Source organism: Pleurodeles waltl, chromosome 7 (assembly GCF_031143425.1).
Source record: "Pleurodeles waltl isolate 20211129_DDA chromosome 7, aPleWal1.hap1.20221129, whole genome shotgun sequence".
NCBI lineage: Eukaryota > Metazoa > Chordata > Amphibia > Caudata > Salamandridae > Pleurodeles > Pleurodeles waltl.
The window spans coordinates 1,276,243,807-1,276,271,352 of NC_090446.1; the positions used below are offsets into that span (position 1 = coordinate 1,276,243,807).

The 27,546-nt window shown below is 43.0% G+C and overlaps 1 protein-coding gene across 5 annotated transcripts in view; it reads right to left on the bottom strand.

Annotated features, from left to right (window-relative positions):
• LOC138246167 (sulfotransferase 2B1-like) overlaps window positions 1-27,546 on the bottom strand; it is a 182,833-nt gene that overhangs the window by 115,838 nt on the left and 39,449 nt on the right. For all 5 annotated transcript variants that reach the window (XM_069200482.1, XM_069200483.1, XM_069200481.1 and 2 more), the window contains one exon: window positions 19,414-19,622. In XM_069200482.1, coding sequence (XP_069056583.1) covers window positions 19,414-19,622 — 209 coding nt within the window. The remainder of the gene's footprint in view (window positions 1-19,413; window positions 19,623-27,546) is intronic.

The following is a 27,546-nucleotide window of genomic DNA, read 5'->3' on the forward strand; positions in this document are numbered from 1 at the left end:
ATATACACACATATTTTTAGACATGGTTATATAAATATAAACACACATGTAAGGTTGCATATTTATCTAAGTATATATTTACACATATAGCATGGAATAGTGGAATATATTTAATTTATGTTATGATAATGTTATATATTAAAATATTTAACATTTTCTACTTTAAACATGATCATTTTTTTGTCTATTTTTGGATGATATTAGTGTCAATGATATTTTTCTCCTGATGTTTTTGTACTTACATTTATAAATATAGGCTCACAACATTAAGATAAATGATATTTTTGAAACAATATTTTTGCCAACAATGCTGTGTCAGTGATCCATTTAGACAATGATGTCTAGAAAGTGGTTGCTGTTCAAATAAAGTTAGATTTCTTGTGCTTCAAAACTGAGGCATAACCAAATTTGAGTATCTCATTGGTTATTGTTAACTAATACCCTACAAGTTCCTAATAATCCTGCCACGTGTTATTTATATTTTATCATTCTAGGAGCGGGGAGCAACCTTTGACCCTGCTTCTGCAGGCAGGTCGCTCCCCGCTCCGCCTTCCGCGCCACCTCCATCCCGTTTCCTTTGCTGCCTCCTTTTTCCCGCCGCTGCGCCCCCGAGGCCCCTCCCGCCTCACCCTCCTTCTCACCGTTTCCTTGTTACCTCCTTTTTCCTTTTTTACCGCCGCTGCATCCCCTGCGGCCCCTCCCGCCTCCCCCCTCCTTCTCACCGTTTCCTTGCTGCCTCCTTTTTCCTTTTTTCCGCCGCTGCATCCCCTGCGGCCCCTCCCGCCTCCCCCCTCCTTGTCACCGTTTCCGTTGGGAATTAGCAAAACGCCAAAAAGTGTCAGTTAACATTGATATAGGAACCTCTGTTAGGTAATATTCCTTATATTCTTTTCTGTATGTCCTACATGTTCACTTAGAACGTAATGTTTGCTCACTCACATTTCAACTCCTAGCTAATCATGCAGAATAGCTCAGAAGAACTGTCTCAGACCACAGTCCCCCGGTATCACAACTTACATGGGGACGATACACCACCCTCCAGTCCTGACTTGAAGACTTCAACTCTGTACACTAGAAGACCTAGCCTTAAGAGATGAGACCCACAAAGTCATTCTCCATTACTTTGATGATAATATTGCCACTACATCCTCCAGACTTACTGAATGAGGTGCTTTTAAAAAGGTTATGAGGGGTCACTGTATCCAAACTGTGCAAGGAGTCGCACAGGAACTTATGGCACTTGAGAAATCTCTAGGCCCACTTGAACAGCAAACACTTAAAGATGCCACCAACTACGCTGCACTACAGGAAAGCAGGTTACATCATCTGCAATTGATCAAAACATAGATTTCAAAACTCACCTAGACAAAACACAGAATGAAGCGGTTAAATAGGGCCACTTACTCACCTGGTAAATTAAACATGATTCATCCAAACATCCTATCTCTGCTAGTCGCGTGTTTCCCGACACTACAGCTGGGTTGCAACTGGTTATCCACTCTGCTGTCCTTTCCCACTATCGAGAATTGTAAAGTCCTTTAAGCTAATTAGTCCTGGTGTGTTAGAACTATCCCTGATCAGACAAACCCTCTTATTAATGGATCAGCACAAGAAATGGGAATTAAACTTGGGTCTCCCATTTAACAAAAGGAATGGGACTCATTGTTAACTCATACTCCTAAAATTGCATGTACTGCCAAGGTCAAATATATCCAATTTAACATCTTGCACCTCACCTATCTAACACCCATGATCCTAAGCAAGTTGCACCCTACTGCAAACTCTAACCGCTCTCGCTGCGATACTTCTAGTGCATCAAAACACAAGGGGGGGGGGAAAAAAAGGAGAATTGGGCGGTCCAGTGTACGTTCTCCCAATAGTATGCAAATATAAAGTGGTACACTGTTCCGAATAAGAGGAAAGAAAAGGAGTCCTGAAATTCAGGAGCAATGGTCCTCACACACCTTGGTTGGTGTCATGCTTCATCATCGGACAGCTCCTCGTCAGACCGGCGCTGCAATGTCTGACGGGCACCCCCCGAGGGGGGGCTCTTTGCCGGAGATCTTTTTATATATTCGATGATGCCGTGGGACCTAATATGGATCTGAGAAAAGAACAAATCCACAAGAGAGAGAAAGATAAGGATAAAATTGGCTCAAATCCCTCACTCAATGATTTATTGTTTGCTATTGGGAGATGGTCAAAAATAAAAAAATGTAGGGAGTGGAAACAGAGGTAATGCTCGGACACACACACAAAACATTTAAGAAACGAGGATGGTGGAAATAATCCACTCCTCATTAGTATGCGGTCGACATGTTTCGCGTCTGTGATGGTCCAACAGGATCCAGTGACGCTTCTTCAGGACCTACTAAATCAAGAAATCACTCTCAAAATATCAATATACCTATACTCCTGCTGACTATCGTACACAGTCAAGGCGTCATCAGTCACTTACTGAGGTCAAGCCGGACTGGCTTCTCTTTCCTACTAGTCACCCTAAATCAGGGGAAAACAAGGGCTCAAATTAGCGCTGTAAAAAATCACTCCATCAGTACTAGAGAGTGATAGATTTGTGATGAAGAAAACAAATTGCGGAAGATCCCTTAGACTAATGCTGGACTATAACATGTGGTCCCCCATTCGGTATATATATTGTTTCTTACTAATCAGATTTTCGGTAAGCCAGGCAAGAGGCCAACGTGATCCCATGGAACCTGTTCTTTCAGTAAAGAGGGTAAGCCTCCTTATGTGTTATTAGCATGGCTTGCTTTGCACCCACCTGGTCACTGAGTGTTGCACAGTTTGTCACAATTTGTTTTCTTCATCACAAATCTATCACTCTCTAGTACTGATGGAGTGATTTTTTACAGCGCTAATTTGAGCCCTTGTTTTCCCCTGATTTAGGGTGACTAGTAGGAAAGAGAAGCCAGTCCGGCTTGACCTCAGTAAGTGACTGATGACGCCTTGACTGTGTACGATAGTCAGCAGGAGTATAGGTATATTGATATTTTGAGAGTGATTTCTTGATTTAGTAGGTCCTGAAGAAGCGTCACTGGATCCTGTTGGACCATCACAGACGCGAAACATGTCGACCGCATACTAATGAGGAGTGGATTATTTCCACCATCCTCGTTTCTTAAATGTTTTGTGTGAGTGTCCGAGCATTACCTCTGTTTCCACTCCCTACATTTTTTTATTTTTGACCATCTCCCAATAGCAAACAATAAATCATTGAGTGAGGGATTTGAGCCAATTTTATCCTTATCTTTCTCTCTCTTGTGGATTTGTTCTTTTCTCAGATCCATATTAGGTCCCACGGCATCATCGAATATATAAAAAGATCTCCGGCAAAGAGCCCCCCCTCGGGGGGTGCCCGTCAGACATAGCAGCGCCGGTCTGACGAGGAGCTGTCCGATGATGAAGCATGACACCAACCAAGGTGTGTGAGGACCATTGCTCCTGAATTTCAGGACTCCTTTTCTTTCCTCTTATACTTCTAGTGCAGACATACATATGTTTTGGGAATGTCCGACCGTTGTTGGGTATTGGAGTGACATTACAGCAGATCATGCAGCTGTAATGGGTAGCCCAAGGCTACACAAGCCAGAATGTTACATAATGTAGTGGTGGTGATGTCAATACAAGAATGTAATAGTGATGATGTCAATGCAAGAATGTAGAACGTGGTGGAAAAGTGATGGTTAGAGTTGAGCAGTTGCTTGGAGGAGATGGAACGGTTTGGGCACATAATTAAGGTGTGTGCTTACCTTTAATTGCATAGGATCTTACTACACAAAACTGGTGAAGAGTTGCAGCCAAGCCATGAAGGACAACCCTGCATTGACATGAGACAGGCGAATATTGGCTGGCTACTGGTGGTGGACTCCAGGCGACCAGCGGGCTGTTGTTGGCACACTCCAGGAGGAGATTCTGGAGGAGGAGGTGGTCCTTGGAGGTGGTCCTTGGAGGTGTGCATTTCCCATATGCGTGTTCAGCCGATAGGCAGAGCACTGACATATTTGGACCACGGTTTGTGCGTGCGAAGCCTGCGCACATACTAAGGCCCTCATTACAACCTCGGCGGTCTTCTCAGAAGACTGCTGAGGCACTAGGTGCCAGAATACCACCGGTGCTGCCGGTATTTCTGGCTCCCTATTTTGACTTTTCCGCTGGCCCAGCGGAATAGTCACATCAGCATTGCTGCCGGCTCGTAATAGAGCCAGGGGTAATGCTGGTGTGCAGCGGGTGCATTAGCACCCGTCGCGCACAATGGGGCTATGCCTGGGGGCCCCTGCACTGCCCATGCCAAGTGCATGGGCAGTGCTGGGGCCCCCAGGGGCACCCCAAGTCCCCCTTACTGCCAGCCTTTCCATGGTGGTGCTTACTGCCGTGGCCAGGGTGGCCGTCGGGGACTCATAATCCCCAGGGCAGGGCTGCTTGCTCCGCTGCCCTGGGAATTATGACCACCAGGCAAAAGCCTGGCGGCATAGTGGAGGGGCCGGTGGTATGGCCGTGGCTATTGCACCACGGTCATAATAGCTGGCGGAACACCGCAAGCCTGTTGGCGGTGTTACCACCAGCTTACCACCGCCCGCCAGGTTCCTAATGAGGCCCTAAGTCTTCAGACAGACCTGTGCAGCCCAGACATCAATCAGGCGATTCCTTCAGGATCGGAGCAGTAGGATCCAAGGTGCATGTGCTGACATATGCTGATCTCATCACACATACGTGTGTGAGACACCACGCAATGCTTTTTGTAACTTCTGGCTCCCTATTATGACTTTTCCACTGGGCCAGCGGATGGAAACAGTGGTTCAGTCAGCTGGCCCAGCGGAAAAGTCACATCAACATTGCCGCCGGCTCGTAATAGAGCCGGTGGCAATGTTCATGGGCAGCGGGTGCAGCAGCACCCGTCGCACATTTCACTGCCCGAAATTTGGGCAGTGAACTGCGTGATGGGGCTGTGCCTGGGGGCCCCTGCACTGCCCATGCAAAGGCCATGGGCAGTGCAGGGGCCCCCAGGGGCACCCCAAGTCCCCCTTACCACCAGCCTCTCCATGCGGTGTTTACCGCTATGGACAGAATGGCGGTTGGGGATTATGACCGCCAGGCGGAAGCCTGGCCGTATGTTGGAGGGGCTGGCATTATGGCTGTGTCTAATGCGCCACGGTCATAATAGCTGGCGGAACACTGCCAGCTTACCGCCGGCCGCCAGGGTCGTAAGGAGGCCCTAAGTGTGCCCACCCTAGAACTAGTTACTTTGAACATGACCAATATTACTATCAATCCTCCAAAAGAATTCTAGGAGAACCCCCTGTACATTGGCTGGGATGGAAAGAGTATTTCTTAAATTACTTAGCGATTATTGATTTTGATGACAAATTGTCACCAGAAAGGAAGGAAAATCTATTATTGCACTCACTGGGGCCTGAATGTTAAAGAATTTGTAGCCAACTACCTGAAGATAGGGTGGTGGGGGGTGGAAATGTTTTTCATGAAGCTATTACACAATTGGACAGGTACTTTTCTCCCAAGGTGTGTATTGGTGTGACCAGACACACATTCTTTCACATGAAACAACAAAAAGAAGAAACAATGGATTAATATGTCATGGATTTCAGAAAATGTTCATTAAATTGAAAGGTGAAAGAATTGATACATGATCGGGTAGTAATGCATGCCCACGATTCAACAGTCCAGGAGAAACTATGAAATAATGGTGATGAAGAATTGAAGGATGTGATGTCTATAGTACATACAGCCAAAATGCCAGGAAGGTATGCAAACGCAACAAAGAAAGCAAGAATAATGAAATCTTAGTCTGCGATCATGGCCAAAATATCATTGATAAAGCAATGAACAAATCATACAAAAAACAGAAAGGGGAAAAGCAAAGGGCAATTAAAGATAATTTAAAATGTTACATATGAGACAGCACATCCCATTTAGCTTTTAGCAAGAACTGTCCTGCACTAAAACAAAAATGTAGTGGGTGTGGGGAATTTGGCCACTATGCACGTCTGCAAAATGAGGAGAGAGAAAAGTAACAAAGTAAAATGTATTGAAGTAGAGGGTATGAGAGCATCCAGTGAAGATGAATATGACAACCATGGTGTGTTGCATGTAAAAGAAAAGGTAGTACTAAGGCCCATATTTATACTTTTTTAGTGACGCAAAATCAGCACAAACTTACAAAATACAATTATTTTGTAAGTTTGCGCCGATTTTGTGTCAAAAAACGACGCAAATGCAGTACTAAAAAAGTATAAATATGGGCCTAAGTATCTCAAAGTAAAGTTGTAGAAACAAACCAATGTGTTTCATGAAGGTGGGTGGTTTAGCATCAGATTCGGGATCGCCCTACACAATTGTTAATGAAAAGGCATAGAAGAATAATTTTAAAAAGAAATTAGGATCTTTTGGGGGAAAATCTGAGGTTGCATCAGAAAGCTAAGTGGGTGAGACAATTGACATGATTGTTTACAGAAGTTTGATTTTCAGATTCAAGAACAGGAGAGCATTTGGGAAACTAAATGTAGCAAGGAAGGGTCCATCATTCCTTCGGTGGTTGGATCAAAGGAATTTACATACAGTATTCGATCTCAATAGCTGGGAGAAAGTCTTAGTGGTTGACAATGGAGAAGTAACTGGAAAGGTGATGTTGAAGAGATTTCACAATGTGTTCAATAGGGCAGTTGAAAGGCTAAAACATGTTGAACATAAAATCATTCTTGAGGATAAAGCTATTCTGAAAATCCACAAAGGAAGAAACGTACTAATGACAGTCAGGATGGAAGTTAATGAGGAATTAACACGTTTAGTTGCTGCAGGAATCATAGAGCCAGTAGAATTGGTGGAATGGTTAGCCCTATTACTTGTTGCACGCAAGGCCAATGGTAAGGTGAAGCAGTGCATTGATTTACATGAACTAAATAATAATAATAATAATGACATAATAATATTAGTGGATCAGTTTCTTTTACCAGTGATCAATGAAATGCTGACTATGATGGAAGGCGTGGAAGTTTTTTCTACCCTAAATCTATCTGCTGCTTACCACCAAATTCCTCTTTATCAAGAGAGCAAGAAATACGCAATGTTTGTCACTCAAGTAGGGTGCTTTCAGTTTAAAAGAATGCTTAACATCTGCAGCAGGAGTGTTCCAGTGTCTTATGTTTAATTTGTTTGGAAGAAATAAATGGGGTTCTTTTCTTCCAAAACGACATACTAGTTAGGGGAAGAAAAAAGAAGGAGCATGACAAGAAACTAGATGAAGTATTGAAGGTTTTAGACAACCATGGTCTTACTGTGGAGTATGCCAAATGTAAGTTTGCAGAGGAAAATATAACTTTCCTTGGTCCTGAGATTAGTGAGTGTGGAATTAAACCTAACAAAAGTTTGTTGCATGCTATGGAAGATGCTCCGTGTACACAGAACAAAGAGGACTTAAGTTCATTGTTGGATCTAGTGGAATTCTTTTTGAAAATTTTAAAAAACGTTTCCATGAAAACTTTCCATATAAGGAAGCTCAGTGTAAAGTTCCACTCCACAAACTTCTTCTTTCTTTTTACAAGTTATATTTATTATGGTATGAAGTCACAACACCATCAGCAGACATAGAAACAACTCCTCTTTCTCCTCCTCCAGATCCTTCTCCCCTTCCTCATTCTATTCCACACCTCATCCTACTACCTCATCACATTCTAAGTTCCATAAAGGAGATACTACAATGAATGGTGAAATCTCCACACACCTCCCCCCTTACATTATAAGAACAATTAAATCAAATAGAGAAAAATGAAGATAATACAATCAGCTATGTACAACAATATACAACACTTCAGAAATTTTAGCGATCAAGTTTACAAACATTCCCCAAGTTCCATGTAGATCCATTTTCCAAAATCACCACATTTTTCTTTACACTCAACACTCGTTGAGGAGGATAAAATGTACTTTCTCCTTTAAGAACAATACCTTTCTTCTTTACTGCCACCCAATCTCCCCTTCGTATAATATTAGATTTCACACACATCCTCCTGTTGTAGTATGTGGCACTCTTTTCCTGCATTTTCTCAACCTTTGCCCTTATTGACTCTCTATCAACCACCACCTTCTTGTTGGTCTTCAACCACACCGGACACTCTAGCACACCAGGTTCCCTTCCTTTTAATGATACAAAAGGTGACACTCCCGTTATAGAATGAGGAGTCGTTCGATAGGTCCACATCATTTTTCTCAACTCTCTTTTCCAAGTAAGATGATTCGCCAAAGATAGCTGTATGCTTTCCATGATCAATCGATTTACCCTCTCCACAAGACCATTGGCTTGCGGATGGAAAAGCGCTACACTCTCATGTGTGATCCCAACTTTTCACAAATAATCAGTCATTTCTGATGATATAAATTGCACCCCATTATCAGACACGATGTATTTAGGTATGCCCTCTTCCATGAATACCTCCTCAAAGAACTCTATCACTACGGAAGTTCTCACATCCCCAACCACCTTAGTAATGAACCATTTAGAGTGATAATCCACTAACACCAGGATATATTTACACCCCATTCCCAGACTAGATATAGGTCCAATAAAATCCACAGCCAGTTTCTCCCATGGACCATTAGGGAATTTCACAGGAGCCAGAGGTACATGCCTTACCACCTTGGTCTTGTCACTATTGGCACAAGCCACACAATTTCTTACAGCCTCTTACACTTGTTTGTCCATCTCAGGCCACCAAAATGTTTGCCTCGCTTTTCTTTTCATTGTTCCCCTGCCCAGATGTCCTTGATGGATAATCTCAATAATGTGTTTACGTACACTAACAGGTGGAACAAGTTGGTCCCTTCTTAATAACTTCCCACCGACTATACTTAGTTGATCCCTAAATCTAAAATACTTTACTAAGTCACAATCCTGCTCATCACCATTCTTCCAACCATTAACTACTCTTTCTTTCACAACCTGCATAGTGGGGTCACTCACCTCTGCCTGCTCCCATTCCTGCGCCGTTATAGCCACATCTCCTAAAATAGTGCTCACTACATCCTTTGACTCCTCTCCCAAGAACTCTTCTTCACTTACAGGTGCTCCGCAGGGCATTCTGACCGCAGCGGTTTGGCCGCGGTCAGAAAGGGAAAACCAGCGGTCTCCCGCCGGTTTTCCGCTGCCCTGCTGAATCCTCCATGGCGGCGCAGCTTGCTGTGCCGCCATGGGGATTCAGACACCCCATACCGCCATCCTGTTCCTGGCGGTTCGCCCGCCAGGAACAGGATGGCGGTATGGGGTGTCATGGGGCCCCTGGGGGCCCCTGCAGTGCCCATGCCAATGGCAGGGGCACTGCAGGGGCCCCCGTAAGAGGGCCCCACAAAGAATTTCAGTGTCTGCTCAGCAGACACTGAAATTCGCGACGGGTGCAACTGCACCCGTCGCACCTTCCCACTCCGCCGGCTCCATTCGGAGCCGGCTTCCTCGTGGGAAGGGGTTTCCCGCTGGGCTGGCAGGCGGCCTCCTGGCGGTCGCCCGCCAGCCCAGCGGGAAACACAGAATAACCGCAGCGGTCTTCTGACCGCGGTGCGGTATTCTGGAGGGGGGAACTCTGGCGGGCGGCCTCCGCCGTCCGCCAGAGTTAGAATGACCCCCATAGTCTGCCATAACATTCTTACTACCCTTCACAAATTCCACCGTAAAATTGTAGCTCAAAATTGACAACAACCATTTAGAAATTCGCGGGGTAATACCTCCCTCCAGCCCACGTCCCCCTTTAAAAATGTAGTTAAGTGGCTTGTGATCAGTCTTCAACTTAAAGGGTAAACCCCACAAGTAAAATTTAAAATGGTTTATTCCCCAACAACAAGCTAGGGCCTCTCTCTCTATCACGGAGTATGAAACTTCAGCACCATGCAATCTTCTAGACGCAAATCCAATGACGCGTTCCTCACCTTCCTTAACCTGAGTTAACACAGCACCAACACCTACATTACTAGCATCAGTTGTCAAAAAGGTTTTGGCACACGAATCAAATATTCCCAACGTGGGAACCTTTGAAATATGATCCTTTAGTTCTTGAAAAGAGTACCTACAACTTTCATCCCACTCATACACTATTCCCTTCTTCATAAGTTTCCTTAATGGTTCAACAATCTCAGAAAAGTTCTTAACAAACTTGGAGCAATACTCTGCAAGTCCCAGAAATGACCTCAACTCATCTTTTGAGCCGGGTTCTGGAGCATGTCTGATTGCAGAGACAATGCTCTTCTTTGGCCTAATCCCATGCTCATTTACTGTGTGTCCCAAATATGTTACCTCCCGTTTACGAATCTGACACTTCTCTTTCTTAATTGTCAGACCATTTTTTTTCAACCTATGCATTACTTCATGGAATAAAAGATCATGATCAGATTCATCTTCTCCTATGATCAGTATGTCATCTTGGAAACATAACACACGACTCATGTTCCCAAAAATTCGCTCCATTATCCTTTGGAACACCGCAGAGGCAAGTCCGAAAGGCATCCTCTTATATCTGAAAGCTCCTAGCGGTGTCACGAAGGATGTTAAATGCCGCGACTCCACATGCAAGTTTATTTGGTGATACGCAGAAGACATGTCCAAAACACTAAATGTATTCCCCTTCGCCTTCACTGATAGCATCTCTGTAATGTTTGGAAGGGGTTGTCGGTCAATCCATATGCATTTGTTAAGATCTCTAAGGTCAATACATAAGCGAATCTTCCCATCCTCCTTTGGTGCAATGACGACTGGAGCCAACCATTCAGAAGATTCGATTGGTTCGATAATATCTTCCTTCAATAGTTTCTCTAATTCTCATTTCAATGGCTCCCTCATTAAGTTTGGGACATTTCTTACTTTATGCACAACAGGTGTAGCATTTTTTTTTTGTATAATTTTATGCACAAACCCCTTTAAAAGTCCTAATTCAGAAGAAAAAACCTCAGGATATCTCGCAACTAAACCATGTTCCATGGATTCTGTCACAATACCAATATCCATCTCTTCAGTGAGTGACACAGGTTCCTTTGCATTAGGATTCAAAATTATACCAAGATCTTTCTGATGGCGCCAACCAAGAAGATTTGTACCAGAATCTGTAATATACACCTTCCCCTGAATGATCCTTCCTTTGAATGAAATCATCATGCAGCACATTCCTATGATCTCTATTCTCCTTCCTGCATATCCCACTGCTTTTATATCAGGCATTGATAGATTTTTGCACAAAGAATTTGCCCATTTAGACTCGAACACCTCTTTCGAAATAAGGGTGAATAAGCTTCCTGAATCCACAAGTAATCTAACCGGAACATCATCTAACATAGCTTGGATATGCGGTTTATCAAGTGCCTCAGTGCTCTCCTTTTTGATTCTTTGAAGTGAAATTCCTTCATAATTGTGGGAAACCAATTCTCCATTGACCGTCAAGATTATATCTTCTATATTTTCGCATATGTCTTGTACCTCCTGAACCATCTTGTTATCAGTACCCAATTTGAATTTGCAAACTTTGGCAAAATGCCCTCTCTTTCCACAATTGCGACAAATAGCATTCCTGGCAGCACACATTTTACTGGAAGCGATATGCCCCGGAGCGTCGCATCGATAACATTTTATTACTCTCCACTCCTGTATTTTCCGTTTCTCAACTTTATTCACTCTAACACCATAATCATCTTTATCAGACTTGTTCCATCGCACTGCACCGCAAGGTTCTTCTTTCCTCTTGATTTCTGCTACAATCCCTTGTTCAGCTTGTGTAGATTTTACATCCATTTCTTGCAGCCACACAGCTGCATGCTCCATTCTTTTAGCAATCTGTATTGCCTCTTCCAAGTTCGGATCTCTCATTAATAATTTTTCGCGTATCCTTTTATCATTTGCACACCTCACAAGTTGATCCCTTATTAGGGAATCAAGTAAATGATCAAATTCACAAGATAGACCTAGGCCCCTTAAACTCGCCACATAAGATGCAATGTCCTCGTCCTTCTGCTGCATCCTTGAAAAAAACTTATGACGTTGTAATACCAAATTTGTTTTTGGGATGAATTGTATATCTAACATCTGCATAGACATGTCAAAGACGTTACAAGGCTGACCATCCCCCATTCCTAACGATACTTCTGGTAGATTTTCATATATCCTTCTACCTTCAATACCAAGGTGATGCAATAATATAGCTTGGCATCTAGGAGGGGCATAACGATCACTGCCAATAGCTAACATATAAGTGTTAAAAATTTTCTTCCACTGTTTCCAAGGTATGGGTGGATCACCTGGAGTTGCTAGAAATGGGGGTGGCGCTAATATACTTTGATCACCCATTTTATTTTATTTTTTCTCTTTGTGCACTAAATGTTCGTCATCTTCTCTAATAACATGTAAACTTATTTATAGCAGTTATACATTTATTCTCATAAGTGTAGGTGATAATGAAGAAATATGAATAGTATATCTTCCCTTTCTCAGTGCTCTTCATTCACTGTACTAATGAAATAGTCTCTCTTCAGTTTCTCTTTTTTTTTTTTTTTTTTTTAGTCTTTCTTCAGCTCCATTCAAATCCAGGTAAGATTACTATGCTTGAAACTATTCGATTTTGTAGATTTTCTCTTAGAGGAGCATAGCACACTTTAAATGTTTAAAATGTGCTGCAAGCAATGCGCGTCGGTATTTGTTTACTTTTCGTTTAAATCAAGTAGCACGCGTTAACGCACGTGCAGTCCTCGCGTTTATTTTCCTTTAAATCAGCGCGCGGCATACACAGCCAGTTGATAGAGTGTGAAGCATTCAGCGCGTGCCAACGCGCGCACGGCCCCTTTGAATATTATCTTTCCTTTACCGTTCAGCGCGAGGAAGCTGAATACCAAGAAATTAATCGGCGCGTGCCAACGCGCGCACGGTAATAACGGTAATAAGGAGTTCAAAGAGGGTTTGAGTAATTTGATGGTTAAAGTTTGAAAAAGTCCAAAATTGAAAGTTGAAAAGTAATCCTAATTCACGCAGATTATATAAAATATTATTGTTTTGAGTACCTTTTGTCGAAATTCCCTCGAAGATCAGTATCAGTATGTTCAGATACTCCAGGAGTGAAGGTGTCCCTCAGCCTGTCTCCTGCACAGGCCCTCGTCGCCAATGTAAAGTTCCACTCCACAAACTTCTTCTTTCTTTTTCCAAGTTATCTTCATTATGGTATGAAGTCACAACACCTTCAGCAGACATAGAAACAACTCCTCTTTCTCCTCCTCCAGATCCTTCTCCCCTTCCTCATTCTATTCCACACCTCATCCTACTACCTCATCACATTCTAAGTTCCATAAAGGAGATACTACAATGAATGGTGAAATCTCCACACTCAGCAGACAGTGAAAAGCACGATGGGTGCTGTTGCACCCTACGCCCCGCAACATAGCCGCCGGCTCGATTACGGGCCGATGTCAATGTTGTGGGCTGTTTCCCACTGGGCCAGTGGGCAGAAACTCTGTTTCCCGCATCTGACCCAGCAGGAAACTCGTAATAGTGGCCGCCGGAAGGTCACTGCACTGGCTGTGACCTGACCACGGGAGTTTGGTGGGCGGCCTTTTCTGCCTGCCAAACTCGTAAGGAGGGCCTATTTCTTTATGTCCTCCCACAAACCAGCAAATATGGCACTAGATTTTTGGATCTTGCCTTTCTTTTGGGCCAGTGCTGGCTTACTACGCACTGGAAGGCCTCCTTGCTACTTTGGAAATTCCACTGGCCTGCATTGGTAAGCCACTGGGTTGGAAACAAATTCATCTCTCTGTGGAGAGTGAAGGTATGAGGCTTAAGCCAATGCCCTTTTGCTCATGGCTGGGACTGCTGCATTCAAAGAACAGATCAGTGAATAGGTATCCACCTAATATCCTGCTTCACCCTACCCCTTCATCTCTTTCCTCTTTTTGTCTTTATGATCAAATCACTAGTCCTCCACCACTTTATTACAGCTCATATCCTTCTAGCGTATTACAGTCTGTCATACAGAAGTCTCTGAATTCCTATTAATTTTTACATAGCAAATTGCCTTTCTTATGCTGTCGCTCCTTTGTTTTCTCAAGGCGTTCTCCTCACCTGTAGTCTCTTCCTGCATGGTACCCTTACAATGACCGCTATTAGTAAAGGCGCATTTGATTTTTTTTTATTTATTATGGTTCCTATTTTATTAGTTCTATAACCTGATGCTAATTATATGCACTTATTGAACTGTTGCCATGGTTGTACTGTCTACTGGCTTCTAAATTGCTAGAATTATCTGTCTAACACTGACACAGATGTAATCTGATCATAGTCATATGTCTTTATGTGACACTGTTTTTCTATTATTGAAAATAATAAAAACTAGTTTATAAAAAAACATAGATACATGGACCTCTTCACTTCTGGTTTAACCAAGCATATATTGAAAGAAGTAATTAGAATACTGCATTGCATTTTTCAAGTACATTGGTGTGATTAGGAAAACATAGCTGGATTTTGTGGCCTTAGCCTGATAACATTTTGACAAGGGGTAGAGGGGTTGTCAGTCAGTTAATGCCGAAAATCATGAGGATAGGTGGACAGCAAATTGTAGTTACAGCAGATGCCCCTATTAGACCAGTCCCTACACTGCATACAGACAACATCTTACCAGTACAGTACAGGCCCTTTCTTGGATGTTCCATCCAGTGTGGCATGGGAGGGGCAGCAAGGGGACAGTGTGGGGGCATGGTGATGTGCTAGGGGTATAATCACTGTGGTAGAGCTTTGTGTTGATTAAAAGGCAAATGTACAGGAAGTGGGGGTTTACAACTGCTTACAAACTAGTTTGGGACAATTAGTTTAGGAGTTCAATAGCTGCGTGGGAATGTCGTGGGCTATAACGGTCACAATTTCGACAGCCTGAAGGGAAGGGTTCCTACTCCCCTGACAATGCACATGATTGCAGAATGGTTAGCTGTCTATCCAGACAGAGATGTGAAAAATGTTTTAGAATAGGAGTTTTGTAAAGATCTTGAATTATGATATCAGTGCCCAGGGCATAGAGATGTGCGAATAACTTTAAGTCACCAAAGAAGCATTTGCAAATAGTTAAAATTAAACTGAGAAGAAAGTGAAGTCGGGTTCAATGGAAGGCCCTTTCTACAACTGGGCTTTGGATAATATGATTATATCACAGTTAGAGTTAGTGTATGAGAAGAACGAGGAAGGGTGTAGTTTCAAACATCTCTCATGGCCAGAGGTACAGTTGCTGAATGACTTGATTACACAAGTCGACTCATTGGTGCATTAGGCAATGGTGGACAATGCTATCATAATAATGAAGGATTGTGGTCTTAGGGAAGATGTGACATTAAGGGCCTGATTTTGATGTCAATGGAGGGAATACTCCATCACAAACATGCCAGATATCCTGTCCGCCGTGTTACAATCTCCATAGGATAGAATGGGATCGTTATACGACCAACAGGATATCTGTCATGTTTGTGATGGAGAATTCCCCTCCGCTGACTTCTAAATTAAGCCCTAAGTCTGCTTTGAAGTTGCTGCCAGTTCATCTGCTGCATTGTCCCTTATTGGGCATGCTAGTTGAGGGCATTTCTGTAGATGGTTTTGCCTATGGTGTGTGCAACATCTTGCACAGTATTTGAAATGTTTAGTTTTCTTTTGCTATTGGTTTTTTCTGTCCCACTCAGGTTATATGCAGGTGACACACTATTTGGACAACTTCTTGTTGTGGGTGGCATTGGGGCTGGCGTGGGGGAGCATTGTTGCATTTTGAGGACTTGATGAGGGAGATTGGGTTTACCTTTTATCACCAAAGAAGAAGGGCCTGTGCACAATGGTGACTTTTATGGCCATTGAGTTAGATTCAGAACGGCTGGAGAGAGGCCTACTGGAACAGAGGATGAACAAGATGTTAAAGTTGTTGGGAGCAGTGGGCTTTAGCAGAATGAGGATTGTAACTTATGCAAAGGGGGCATTCACTCATTACAGGGTTGCTAAAAATGGTGCAATGGAATCTACAAGATTCCATTGCGCCATTTCTAGAGTCATTTTTAATGTGTGCTTAAAGCAGGGTTTAAAATGAGGCATCCATTGATTTCAATGGGCCTCTTAACACCATACTGGATTAGCATCATTTTCTTTACACTAATCCAGTATAGAGTTACAATAGTATAAAAACAAATGACACTATAGCCCCTAACATGCGCCATGGTGCCCAATATTGTAAATACAGCGCTACCATGGTGGCATTAGGGGATGCAAGGCGGCCGCAAGAAAAGTGGTGCATCACTTGTGATGCGCCACTTTCTTGTAAATATGGCCCAAAGTGTGCTGAGTATTTAGTAGAAGAAGTCTAACACAGACTATCGAAACGAGGACAATTTGATAAGTTTGCTAGAAAAACAAGAGGAAGCATTGAGGGCCCGATTTACAAGGCCCTTGCACCCCTTAGTGCCACATTTGCAGCAAACGTTTTGCCACAAATGTGACGCTCACATGCCACTACCATAGTTCCATTTTTACAAGATGGCGCAAACTAGGTTTGTGCCACCTTGTAAAGACTTTTGTGGCACATCATGTATAATATATGCATGATGTATACAAAGGGGGCGTTCCCTTGTTAAAGGGTTGCTAAAAATGACTCAGTGGAATCTACTAGATTGTAAATATGGTGCTACCATGGTGGCGTTAGGGGACTCAAGGAGGCCGCAAGAAAAGTGTGCATCACTTGTAATACACCACTTTCTTGTAAATATGGCAGAGTCCCTTAGTGATATGGTGGGTTTTCATAGCTTTAAGGGGTGCAATTTCAAATATTTGGTCACCAAGATGGTAGTATTCTTTCTACTTTTCAGGTATTACTAATGCAATGGTTACTTTTGAGGAGATCTAGGGTTGGGACATAGCATTTTGTTAGTCATTCCTTTAGTACAGGGGCAGCCACAGAGGCAGATAGGTTGGGCTATTCATAGCCAGAGATTTGCGGGATTGGCAGGTGGTGTTGCTGTCAACACTATATAGGACCAGAGAAATTGGAAGATGTTGAGTGTTAATGGTTTTCTCTTGTTCCTATATTTCTGGTACATTGTTGTGGATACTGGCGTGGATTATTGGGAATTTATTTGCTTTCATGAGCTGCAAAGCAGGTAGATACAATGCCTTTCAACACTTTCTTAGACCTTACAGAAGGTGGGTCTCTGTAAAGTAGTGGAGGAAGAGTGGTATGTGGTTGGGTAACTTTCACCTTCACTGGCAGAGCTCTTCCAGGGAAGGGGCTGCCCTGACTTCTTAGTTTAGTTTTGCACCTTGAGGACAATGATTTGGTCCTACTTTTTCGATAGGTTTCATAAAGGCAATGAAGGTTGACATTTTATGGATTACAAGTTTATGGGCTGGTGCTTGTTGTCTATGGATTGAATTGATTCCCAGAAGAGTGTGGAGAAAGGTATGGAGGCTATCTGCTATGTACAGTTTTGGTTTAATGGTTACCATCGATGTGGAGAATCACTTCCTGTTCAGGTCAGATGGGGCTCAACTCTCCTTCCTGGGGAATAAATATTACCAATTAGAGATTAGGAAAACATGTCTGAGGTTTTAGTGGAGAAGTTGTAGATTATTAAGATATTTCTGTTATCCGGACATTTTGGAGCAGGACAAGAAAGCATCCTGTTCAGGGGTTCCCTGGTGGCAGGAGGGATAACCGATCCAGGATAGTTTAGGGTTCAAGTGGGAGCTAATTATGATAAAGGGCAGATGGGTCAACACTTAACAGACTAGTTGCGGAGGCATTTGAGTTTCAAGGGTGTGGCTGAGAGGTTTTGCTTTAGTATTCGTGAAGCAGCTGTGTTTATATTATGCCTATATTATTTTTGTATTGATTTTTACTCACAACAGTAAAGGAAGTAGACTTTTATTTGGGGCTGGAAATCACCCACCTATCTCAAGGAATAATAACCTTAGCTTCTGAGAGTGAACTCCAAAAGTCACTAAATTAACCTGAGCTCAGCCCTCTGGTAGTAATGGCACTGAGCAAAAAGGCTTAAATTATTAGGGCAATATGTACTCTTTTTTATGCAGTGTCAAAACAGTAATAAAATTGAAACACTAAACGATAAAAATCTCACATTAGAAAAATAGAGTACATTTTAATAAACAAAATTACACCAAAACAAAACAATCCAATAATAGAAGATATGAGTTTTCCATTTCTCAAGTAAAATCTGTGCCAAAAAACACTAGACACCAAAGATAGCCTATGGTTCCATGACCTCTTCAATTGAATGGACTTTTAGTAAATATGCAAAGCCAAATTTGAAGGATTATTCTAACTGTTTTTTGTAAAAAGTTACAAATTAAGGTTTATAATCTGTACTTTGATGTTTGTAGGGCCCAGACACAGCCCCAAAAGTGAAAATAGCTTTAGGGGGCTAGACCCAGGAACATGCCAACTTTAATTTTGCATATATTCAGGGACAATCTAATTATACGATTCTGCAGATTTGGTGTTTTTCACATATTTAAGGATTTGTCACAACATCCATTATTGGCTACATAATCTGCAGATGTTAATGCAAAAAATAGTTTCTAGACCAAATGGGTCAAAAGTTACTAAAAAATACAGCAACATGTGTTGCCATGCAGTGGATTTCCTTTCCAAATGTTGACCAGTAATTTTTCTGATGCGTATTGACATATTTGGGTTCTAAGGAGGTGCACCCAATGTCAAAACGTGTTAACAAATGTAAAAATAGTAAAGTAATACGATCAGAAAAGATAGTAATTTTATCACGAAATGTGCCACATTACGCCACATTATTTGCCTTTTCTTGCTGCATAGTTTAGTCAACTCAACCCTGCCACATAATTTTGCTCTCCTGAGCCACATAATTCCTGTGGCCCTGCATATATTCCACTTTTAAATATCGGCACCCTGTTTTGTGAGCAACAAAGTGTACTTAGAGATGATTTATTCATATTTGAAAACAGGGTTTTTTAGGTTGCTGTCATCAAGCTTTACCTGGTAGGCCTGAAGTCATGTGTTACAAGTCAACCCTGTGGTCGGCCCAATACATACTGCAGTTCACAGGAGGGATATAACTTCCAGGCATTAGCTGCATTTCTACATCATATACTAGGACCTATAAGAAAGTTAACTACGTCAATTATGGGTACGACAATTTTACCATGTTTTAGGGATCAGAACACATACACTGGCGCCAGGGGAGCAGTACCAGAGTGTACAGACTTTAATCACCAACAAAACTGGATCCAGAAAAAGGTGAAAAAACGCAGGTGAACATGCACAAATGTGTTACACTGATGTCTTACATTAAAGTAAACTACATAACTATATTGCACAATCTGTCCTGAGGTGAGGGCTCTGTCCTTACCTTGGCCTTGGAGCTGAAGAATGATTTGGGAAAGAGCTGCACAGGCAGGTGGCTGGTAATGAGACGAGGTCTTGGATGTGATTTCAGCTTCGCAAGCGATTCCGTTGTTTCAATCCAGGGTGCACGATCCCAATTCGGAATACTTTTCACTAAGGTTTGGTCTCCTTTCGAATGGATAAGACTTAAAATTTCTATCATCCAGACGGTACCTTCACAAACAACAAAACACAAATGTCTGTTGGTTGGCAGTCAGAGAAAATCTCTATCCCCTTCACCAACCTCCCCTGCCAGAAATAAGAAAACACTGACGTAGTGTAAAGGGTTAAAAACTTGTATTAACAACTGTAATAATATTTCACATAGTGATTATCCAACAGCTTTAAAGGGTATTGCTGAGGCCAGGCAGATTAACTAAACAAGTTAGACATACACTTTAATTAGATTCGGTTTTCAGACCTTGACCTTGTATCCTTAGTAAATATGTGTAGAAATTGAGTAATATGACTAGTGAAACAAGGTAATGTGACTCAATACTGAGATCCTACTACCTATATATTTTACGTAATGCCTAAAGTGCCACCTTGTCGCCACCGTAGAACACTGAGGGGCTTAGAGAAGAATTTGCCAGATAGCGTCACCCTCCAGAAATGTGGTAGTATATCCTGTCCTCAAAACTCCTGGGGGCATATTTACTAACATTTTGTACAGCACATCAAATGAATTTGTTGCTCTGCTTTGAATGAAAGGGATTTGAGCAGAACAGTGTCATATTTTCAAAGATTCTCCTCTCTCCTATTGCCAGAATACTTCTGGCTGCTTAACAACAATACAAGCACTGTTGTGTCATAGCGCAAGGGTGCACGCATTGTGGTCAGGTTAGATTTTGTGCAGGAAGGGGTACCTATAGTTACTTTAGGGTGCAAGTTATAGTTCTTTTGATAACTATTACTAGTGAATGTCAGTGTTTTTTTAGGGTTGAGAACATTACATTGTTACTGAACTTTTCACTTAAATATAAAAAAATATTAATCTTTTTTTTTTCAGTGAATCTATATGTGTGTGTATATATATATATATATATTCACTTAAAAAGCCCAAATCTACAGGGACATTATAGTTAGGTTCTGAATTTACTTGCACAAAACCAGACAAATTCAGCAATAAGAGTTATTTCAAGTAACTATAACACGCAGCCTAAGATAACTATTAATTGCGCCCTCGCCATGCAGAGTTTTTTCCTCATAAATGTTACTGCAAATACTACAGTGACAGTATTAATGCTGTTATCAAAGTTGTTATGAGTGTTGCAATATGTGGAGTATTTAGCAGTGCATGGCCTTCCCCCTATAACGAGGCAGCCCCGTGCCCTGGCAGGCCTTCAGCTGTGCACATTGGAGGTTGGCCTCAGTACCTGGCCAGCCAACACCCATAACCATCCAACCCCATGCTGTGCACGGCCTTTGCCCGTGTGCAGCAGACGTTTGCCCTAGGACCTGTCTCTTTGGGTGCAAGAATAGGCTTGAAGGGGTGTCTCCGGGTGTGAGGGGCTGTGAGAGTGTCTACTGGTTAGTAAGTGCTACCTCATTGAGTGAATTGCCAGTATGGGGAGGGGGGCCTCACAGCTTCCCTCCCAGGCCAATTTCAGCGCCAGGGACCCCACCTGGGCCCACTACAATTTAATGGGGGCTGCAGCCCCCTCCCCGGGCAGATCTTGGTCCTAGGAACCCCTTCTCCGCATGGCCCGTGCTTCATTAAATGGAGATGGGGTCCCTGTGTCCTGGCCTTCACATTTTATTTTTTTGGAGGGGAAAGATTCTGCGCGTCCCCGTCCCTTGCACGATTTTAGCCTCAGGGACCCCATCTCCCGGGGCTCACCCTTAACATTTTCAGATTTTCTTTAGGGTGGGGGACCATGCGACCACTCTCCCCTGGCTGATCTGTGGTCTGGGGACCCCATTCCTGGGGGCTCTGCCTAAACATTTTTTTTTCTGGGGAGGAGTGCTGCGTGGTCCTCCTCTCCCAGCTGATTTTGGCCCCAGGGACCCTATGCCCCAGAGCCTGGCCTTAACATTTTAATGTTTTTTTTTGGGAGGGAGACCCCACATCCCCTCCACCCTGGACTGATCTTGTCCCCGGAGACCCCATCTCCTGGGGCCCGGCCATGTCACCTGGGGGCACCCAGTCAGCACCAATGAGAACCATTGGGGAGCCTGAAGGCCCACATGTTCCCAGCCACCTCCCCAGCATTGCTGTCACAGACAGGGAGCTGCTAAACATGCAGCTCCATGTCTGTGAGAGCAATCACTTCCTCTATTTCCCTGTCCGTATCTCCATGGGCAGGGAAACAGAGGGAACCTCAGCTCCCAGCAAGTGAGAGTTGTTTGACAACTCTCACTTCCTGGCAGCAGAGTGTTTGATCTTACTTTGAAATCAGAACAAATAGCTATGTCCGGGGGTGGTCACCCTGGGACATAGCAGGAGCCGGCCCTGGCGGTTGGCGGTCCCCAGGGCAATTATTGGCTCCATGAGACAGCCCCAGGAGGTGGTGGTCACAGGGGCTGAAGACCCATGATGGACCCCCCTTCATTATTTAAATTCAGGGAGGAGGCAGTACCTTGGGCTGCTTGGGTCACATGGCCATCTGCATTCATTCTTTCTATAGACCTGGGGAGGTGGTGGTCCTTGGGGCTGCGGGGAGGCACTGCCCCCCACATACATTCTGTGTAAATTACGCCCCGGGAATGTGGTGGTCCCCGGGGCATAAAAATGCCCTAGGAGCAGACCCCATGCATCCCTTCCTTAATTTTTCACATACCCCCAAGACCAGGTCCACCTGGGGGCTTTATTAAAACAAGCGCAGGAGACCACGCATTTATTTTTTATTGCAGTGAATTTGCAACATTGCCACTAATTCTCTGCAATTTTTTTTTAAGTGCTTTTTTGCCTTGGAGGGGTCCTTCTTGGAGTACAGCACCAGTGCTAAGTTGTCAGGGTGTCCCTACACCTGGACCCTCTTCTTTCTTTTTTTTTTACACTCCTTTTCTGAGACTCAGCTCAAGCCGAGTCCTAAGATGGCTGGCAACACTTCCTGGTTGATGTGTTGACAGCCAATCAGAGCTATAAATTTCCCTGCATTAGCTTGTTAGTATTTGAGAAATCATCGGGAGGATCCACTGCCCTAGATATACAAATTTGGATTTCCTTTAATTTTTCATAAACCTCTGAACAGATTTACAACAAATAACATAAGCGTAATCTGCCTACCGAAAGCAATTTTTCTGTCAAATTTGATGCAATTCCATCCAGCGGGTCATACTGTATTCGTGTTCAAATCTCCTATGGGGATTGACCTGGGAAAGACGTTTTTGACCCCCCCTTTTTTCTCAGCCCCCACTTGACGGATCACCCTAAATCTTTTTGTGTGCAACAAGAATCTCCGGCACACCTTTTTAAAAAAAATTATTGTGAAGATTTGTCAAACTGCAGCAAAGATATAGGCAAGTCAAAAAAAAAAATCAATTTCTAACTACACCTACCTACTGGTGACCGCCAGTAGGATATATATATATATATATATATATATATATATATATATATATGTATCTTTTCTGAGCACCACTGATGGTCAGGTGCACATGAGCATTTTGCATGCTGCGATCGATGCTTTAATATATATATGTGTGTGTGCGATATGGCATCTTCTATCATATCATTGATGATATTACTGCAACATTTGTAAGGAAATTGTTCATGAGAAAATTGTGCATGGTGGAGGCGCAAGTCATATTTACGTTAGGGCATGAGTTATAATTTCTTGAGATAAGTATAACTGTAAGCAGTGCTTAATTTGTGCTTGTTTTTCCTGGTGCAGAGCACCAGCACTTATTTTTGAGGGGCGCCGCTTAATTTTCTGCCTCAAGCATTTATTGCAAGCAAAAGACACAGTTGGGAAAGACGGAGGAAGAGAAAAATGAAAAAGTGTCACAAAGGGAGCGAGCAGAAAGCTGCAGGAGTGAGCTAAAGGGGCAGGGAGAAGCTGTAAATAGAGTAAAGAGGTCCAAGATGGCTTCAGCATTATGCTGCTTCAGTATCCTGGGGTTGCACATTTAAATGCAACAGCCGCAGGTTTAAGAGGAGGACTTTGGACACCGGCACATTTTTATTTACAAATTAGGCTCTGACTATAAGTACTGAATTTCTATAGTTTTGTCCCTATAACCTTTGGTTTGGTACATTTTTAAGGTTGTTTTTAATTCTATTTCCTAACTATAATGTCCCTGGAACTTTTTCAGTAAATATATATATTTGAGGAAGAACACCCCCAAACCCCTTTTTTTAATTTTCTACTTCTAACCTCTCCTTACCTCCACCTTCCACTGAAACGTAAGATCACCCTCACCTCCCTTTATCTATATCCATCTCTAACCCCTAAAAGGCCCCTCCTTCATTTACCACTAGCTCCCCCTAAACTCTAAAATCAGCCTTACTTCTCTTTTCCTCTATCAAGCTCTTTACCCTAAATTTACACTTATCTTCCTTTCCCTCTACCCACCCCTAAACCCTAACTTTATCCATAATTCTGTTTGCCTCTGCCCACCCCAAACCCTAGAATCACCTTTATCTCCATTCACCTGTACCCACCCATAAGCACTTAAATCACCCTTTCCTCCCTTTACCTCTAAACACCCCTAAATCCTCAATTCAACCGTATCTTCCTTTATCTCTACCAACCCCAAAACCATAAAATCAGCCATACCTCCCTTTACTTCTACCTACTCTAAACCCTAAAATCACCCTTAGCCTCCTTTACCTCTACACACCCCGTAACACTAAAATTACTCCTATCTCCCCTAACTTCTGCCCAACTACTTTTTTTAATGTCATAAAAGTAGGTTATTTTTTTAAAAAGCACCTGTATGGTAAAGTACTCTATAGTAAAGGTTTTGCATTGTAAAGGCTGCTTGATAAAGGCTGTTCTTCACTCATGGGTTACAAAGCCAGGCTTTAAGTACCTTGCAGAACTTGGACTTGGATGTATTCAGGTTGATAGTATTATTATTATTAGTATTATCCCTCCCACATTTACCACACAAATGTATATCTTCTAGTGGGGAGATCTCTGCCCTCGTGTTTGCACAACAATTAGGGGCTGTATTACAAAAGGTGCCACTGCTTTGCATGCCCCCGGGGCACTTTGGTATTACAGAGGGAGCTGCAGATGCTTGTGCAGCCCCTTCTGCAATACAGAAAGCACTGTCTCACATGTAGTGCCAGTGCTATCGATAGAGGGTGTACCTTCATTTGCATTGGGACATGGCCTCATTTAAATGGAGGAATCACTTTGCCTCTGCACACATGCTGTATTAATGACATGGGTGCACAGGCAAGCATGCCCTTAGTAGGCCCACTGAAGTGCTACACAAAAAGGTGGCCCACTGTCAGTGGGTCCTCTGAGGTCAGCGTTTTCAAGAGATGAAAGGGGGCTCCCATGGAACCCACAGGACCGGCCTGCAAAGGGATCTCTGATCCCTTTTGAAAGTGCAGATGGGTTTCCTCCAGCACGGAAAACCATGGAGCAACTTTTAAACAACTGCTCCATATTTCACTTGAATGCTCTGCCCTGGGGGCAGTGTGAGTTTGCCGGGTAGAGCATTCTTCATAATAGGGCACACTTTCCCTGTTTGGAGCCAGCGTACCTACTTAAAGGTGTGCCATGTCGCAAACAGGAAAAGTGCGCCCTATATGTAATAGGGCCCCTGGTATCTTATATATTTTCTCTAAACACCACACAGATTCGCCATTGAGAATATCTTCTTTATCAGTATTAATTAAACACAGTTTTAGAAAATGGCCAATTCTTTTGTATAAGCCACATGAAAATATGCTTGTTGATGTTTAGAACACAACAATTTTTCTTAAATTACCTGCTGCTCTTACTCTTTCACAGTGTTACTTTCTGGTATCTATGGCTACTTCTACTTCTATATGCTCCTACTCATTCCTATTTACTTCTAAATGCACTCCTATTTACGTCCACTCTTGCTCCTACTTGCTCCTCCTTGTACCCCTATGCTTCTTCCTACACCTACCCTTATTCCTACTTTTACACTGAGACTGTCTTCTATTCTTCTTCCTATTTTTATTCCACTTACTCCTACTCTTACTTTTATTGGCGATTTACCTCCTTTTGACTACTGTTACACCTAAATATGCATATGCTTACTCCACTTTACCCCAAGTTTTAATTAAACTCTTAGTCTTACTTCTACATGTTCCAATGTATTCCTAATCTTACCACTACTACTACTACTACTTAATCCTTCTTACTCCTATTTACATACATCCATCCATCTCCATATATTTATCATCTGCCCTCACTAAGCTCATATACATCAACTCACATCTGTTCAGCCATAAAACCCAAAACAAGCATTTATCCATTAACCAACTGTGTGTTGATGCAGCTATGCAATCACACCCTTCCGTCTGTCCACCCATCGACCAAGTGCAGACAGAGCCATTCACCTATTCATTTATCTGTGTAATCAATCACCCAGTCATAGCTAGGTCCATGCCTCAAACCAACCTCCCCTTGTGTTTGGATATGACCATGTGTAGGTAGTCAGTCTATGACTGTGCTTGAGTGTGCATGTGCACCCCTGGGTATTTTCTCTGCTGATATTGGTGCCTGTATATGTGGTGTCTTTTAATGCATCCAAATATTTCACAGAACAAAATATGACTATTAAACAGAATAATGAACACTGCACCTAAAACACCTCAGATTTACTGGCTTTGCCAAAGCTTGTTTGAAATAGAATAGCTGTAACTCAATCAATCAATGAGGATTTTTAGAGCACAGCTAATCACCCATGAGAGTATCCAGACTGCCTAAGCTGCCTTAGAGACTGGGCCAGTGGCGAATGGTATTCATGGGAAGGCCCTGCCACCCTCGCAAGAACATGAAAATAAACACAGGGCATCTGAAAATAAATCACTGCTCTGAGACAGTGTGCTTAATCTCTTGAATGGACTCTATTGAAATTTGCAGATGTCCCACTGTGCAAGTTCCAGCAGGGGGAGGTTTTCTTCAACCTCCAGGAACAATCTACAGCAGTGACATCATAGGAGAGGGAGTGCTGGATTCGAAAGCAAGTGATCGGGTTGAATTTGGGGGCGCGTGAATAGTGGACCTGGGATGAGTTACACAACTCTGTCAACTTCAATGGCTGGGGGTGGGGCATGCCGATAAGGACAAGGAAGGAGTGGGTGGCAACAATTTGTTGATCAACACAGAGGTGCAAGGACGTAGGAGGGGTGCAGAGGCTGCATTCCTCGCAGTAACACATGTTCAGTACTGCATTTGGTTTCACTTTGAAAAAAACATTATTGCACTGAGCACAACCGAGTGCTCTTTATCTCGACCTTAGAGGCCCAGGAGAGGAAGTAACCAGCTGCGGACAACAATTGCACTAGTGGACTAAGAGGTCAATTTGCAGTTAAGCTTCTGCCTGCATCAGGAACATTGTCAACCCCCCCATCCTCCCACTTCAGCAGCTACAGTAGGGTGAGGTTTTTGATGGGCCTCTTCTAGCTCCAGGTCGGCAGACAAAGACTGATAATGAACTTGGGAGGGTGAGTGAAAGGGAGGTTGGGTGGATGGATGAATGAAGTGGTGGATGGATAGATACATGGATGAATGAGTGAAAGAATGGATTTAAGAATGGAAGAGTGAAAGGCAGGGAGGCTGTATGAGTGAAAGGGAGGGTGGATGGATTGATGATGAATGGATATATGGATGATGAGAAAAAGGATGGGTGGTAGAATGAGTGAAAGGATGGATGGATGAGTGGAAGGGTAAATTGATGGATGGATGGAGTGAAAGTTTGAATGAATGGTGTGAAAGTATGGATGGATGAATGAATGGATGTATGCAAAGATGGATGAGAAAACAATGGATGGATGAGTGAAATGCTGGGTAGATGAATGTCTCGATGAAAGGATGGATGGATGAGTGAAGGGGTAAATGGAGGGATGTATGGATGGATGGATATGACGAATGGTGAACGGATGGTTGTAAGGATGGATGGCTTAGTGAAAGGGTGATTAGATGGATGAGCCAAAGTGAGGATG